The sequence below is a fragment of the Netta rufina genome (assembly GCF_964035555.1).
Source record: "Netta rufina genome assembly, chromosome: 18".
Classification (NCBI taxonomy): domain Eukaryota; kingdom Metazoa; phylum Chordata; class Aves; order Anseriformes; family Anatidae; genus Netta; species Netta rufina.
The window spans coordinates 9,813,169-9,816,838 of NC_140142.1; the positions used below are offsets into that span (position 1 = coordinate 9,813,169).

A 3,670-nucleotide genomic window follows, 5' to 3' on the forward strand; every position below is an offset into this window, starting at 1 on the left:
CCATTTCACGGGGACTGGAACTAGACCTTAAGGTTCCTTCCAACCCCAAATATTCTATGATTCTATGAGCTTGCTGGGTTGTGTAGTCTGTGTAGACAGAGGGATTTCATTTGCAGTGAAAAAGATTTGTTCTCCGGAATATTAACAGGTGCTTGAAAGAAATGGAATAAAATTTGTGGGTGTCCTAACTAATAAAAGGACAAGAAAAGATGATTCCCATATCAAACATTTATTTTGATTTAAGAGAAAAGATAGCACTGGAAATAGGTGTCTCTCCCTAGCTGACAGCAGGAAGAACAGTGATTGCATTGGTTTGATTCCGAGTTGATTCCCCTGGAGGCCCAGGGACTTGTCAAGAGCTCCCTGTGCTGCTGAGCTGGGCCGGGATCCTGGGCACAAGGGGAGCTCCTGGAAAGCAGGCAGTACTGCAGAGAGACGGCTCTGCCCAGGAGCAGCTCCTCTGCACAGCACAGCAGCAGGGCTGGGGGCACTGCCTGCAGGGGACAAGGGTAGCTGAGAGAAGGGAGGGAGATGTTAAAGGCAGTGTGGAGTGGGGATGCTGAGAGCTGACTGCAGGAGAAATCTTCACAGCCCTGAACAGGGTAAGTCTGTGGCTGCAGGGCAACACAGCTGTTGTTCCTGGTGCCATCTCCAGATTTGCTGGCAAATCCCACATCCTATGGGATCTTTCAGGAGGACTCAGGAGTTGTTTTTTTTTTTTTTTTTTGTTTTGTTTTTTTGGATAAGAGGAGAATGACAAGATCTAGAGCAGGAATTACCTGCCAAAGCTGTCAGAGTTACAGGAGATGAGGGTTCCTTCTCACAGGGCTGGCTCCAGGCTGTGCAGCTGGGTTGCGGGCAGGGGTGGCCATGGCTGTGGTGCAGAGCAGGGTCCCTGCTGTGCCCCAGGGGCTGTGTGCCAGGAGAGGCCTCTGCTGCCTGGGAGGCTCAGTACTCAGCCTGCCTGGGGAGCTGCCCAGGCCACTGCAGGGAGAAGCCATGTTTAGAAGTAGCCCTCAAACAAGGGCAAGGCAGGGCAGGGCCCTGCTGGAGCCCAGGGGCTGATGCCTGGAGCAGGCTGCTCAGAGCTCCACAGCACTCCCAGGGCATCTTTGGGGAAGATTCTTGAAAAAGAAGAGAAACAGCTACACTGCCAGAAGGGAAGAAGCTCCATGGGGTCTGTTCTTTCACTTTTCTGCCCTGAAGGGCTCTCTGGACAAGTCACAGCAGCTCCTTAGCCACTGGACACAATGAATATGTCCCTGGAAATTGCCTTGGGAAAGGATGTGTCTGCAGGGCAGAGCTGAGCACACTGCAGGTGGGACAGGGTCTGTGAGCAATGGCAGGGAAGAGATGTGGGGACAGGGAAGGAGCTGCCAGTAGGGACAGTTCCAGGCAGCAGTGATCTGTGTAGGGAGGGAGAGGGAGCTGCTGCCTGAAACACCAAGAGAGGGGGGATACAGGCACTTCCTGCCAGGCCTGCAGTGCAGGCACCTTCTCTGCAGCAACCCCCTGCTCTCCTCTGCCACCCAGTACATCAGCCAGTCTCAGCGCCTGGGGATTTAGTGCATGAACCACCATCTCCTCAGCTGGACCTCCGGAGGAAGAAAGGAGCCTGTGTCCTGCAAGGTGATACACAATGATGAGGCTAAGAGTACCTGCCCTGCAGTGTCATGTCTCTAGGTGGCATGCAAGCTTGGTAGGGTGTAGGTTTCACTGCATGCCCATCTGCTTTTCTCTCTGTCAGCTGGTTGGAGCATTGTGGTATTCATTCTCATTTCTCCACCTGTACGTGGCTCTCCTACTTCCTTTGTCTGGGAAGCAAGTGCGTGTAAACATCTGTTCTGACACGGAGTGCTGGGTACTGCTCTGAGCATTTCTTCTTGGGAACAAGGTGTCCAAACTCCATTATAACCTGTCAGGAATGCTGTCATTCAGTTGGGTGGGTTGGATAACAAGCTGACTCATTCAACTCAGGGAATGGTGATTTTTGTGAGAGAAGGTGTGAGTTTTGCTCAGAGAATTCTGCCTTGTCATTGTCTTTTCCTCTAGTGACAGGTGCACATGGCCAGATGCAGCAAATGTCCAACAGAACCTTCCCAACAGAGTTCCTCCTCCTGCCATTTGCAGACACACGCCAGCTGCAGCTCCTGCACTTCGGGCTCTTCCTGGGCATCTACCTGGCTGCCCTCCTGGGCAACGGCCTCATCCTCACAGCCATAGCCTGCAACCACCGCCTCCACACCCCCATGTACTTCTTCCTCCTCAACCTCTCCTTGATTGACCTTGGAACTATTACCACGACTGTCCCCAAATCCATGGCCAATTCCCTATGGGACACCAGGGCCATTTCCTATGCAGGCTGTGCTACCCAGGTCTTTATGTTTGTTGTCTTTGTCACAGCAGAGTTTTATCTTCTCACCATCATGGCCTATGACCGCTACATTGCCATCTGCAAACCCCTGCACTATGGGACAATAATGGACAACAGAACTTGTGTCAACATGGCAGCAGCTGCCTGGGGCAGTACTTTTCTCTATGCTGTGCTGCACACTGCCAATACCTTTTCCCTTCCCCTCTGCCAAGGCAATGCCCTGGGCCAGTTCTTCTGTGAAATTCCCCAGATCCTCAAGCTGTCTTGCTCTGATGCCTTCCTCACAGAAGTTGGGCTTCTTATTATTAGTGTCACTGTAGCATCTGGGTGTTTTGTTTTCCTTGTGGTGTCTTATGTGCAGATCTTCAGGGCTGTGATTAGGATGCCCTCCCATCAAGGACGGCACAAAGCTTTTTCCACATGCCTCCCTCACCTGGCCGTGGTCTCCTTGTTTCTTAGTACTGCCACTTTTACCTACCTGAAGCCCTCCTCCATTTCTTCCCCATCCCTCGACCTTTTGCTAGCAGTTTTGTACTCGGTGGTGCCTCCAGCAGTGAACCCCCTCATCTACAGCATGAGGAACCAGGAGCTGAAGGTTGCAGTTAGGAAAGTGATTTGGTGGATGTTTTTCAGTTCTTATAAAGATCCCTTCACTCTCCACAAATGAACGTCAGTAATCCTCTTCCAGGCATGTTTTTGTGTTTTTGTTGTTCTCATTATACACACACACACACACACATATATATATCTAGTCATTATGGCTGTTTGTGCTCCTTGCATCCCTGCATAAATATTTAAATATTTAGATTCCCCAAATTGCTATGAATCCACGAACCTGTTTGCTCACATATGAAAGCTGTATAAATGTGCATTTAACACATGAGGGAGTCAGTGAAGACTCTCATAACATTGCTGTACTAAAATGGAAACAGCCCAATGCTATGCTCAAAGCCTGAGCCTGAGCTGTCTTTACCAAACCAATGCCAAGGCCCAAGTAATTGCTGCTCATAAGGGTCTGTTCCTCTTTTGGTTCAGGAGAGAATGGATCATTATCACATTTGTGATCTTTCAGAGACCAAGGGCTAGATTTAAGACTTACCCATGGATGTCTACTGACAACAGAGGCAGTGAATGGTCACTGCATTACATAACCAGGGCTGTTCCTACATCTGAGCCATAGATGATGTCCTTCAGGAGAGGCATCTGGAGCTGCCTGCGGAGGCCAGGGTACTTCCAGGGACAGCAGAGCCTGGTATGAGCCATGACTTAAGCCCCTTTGAAAGTGAGATCTCCCGC

General features: G+C 50.5%; 1 protein-coding gene across 1 annotated transcript; it reads left to right on the plus strand.

The window, feature by feature from the left end:
- Positions 1-2,072: 2,072 nt before the first annotated feature.
- On the plus strand, positions 2,073-3,041 carry LOC311216434 (olfactory receptor 14C36-like; the record flags this gene model as incomplete). Its single annotated transcript, XM_084297969.1, has 1 exon — positions 2,073-3,041. The coding sequence occupies one exon, from the start codon at positions 2,073-2,075 to the stop codon at positions 3,039-3,041; it is 969 nt and encodes a 322-aa protein (XP_084154095.1).
- Positions 3,042-3,670: the final 629 nt, after the last annotated feature.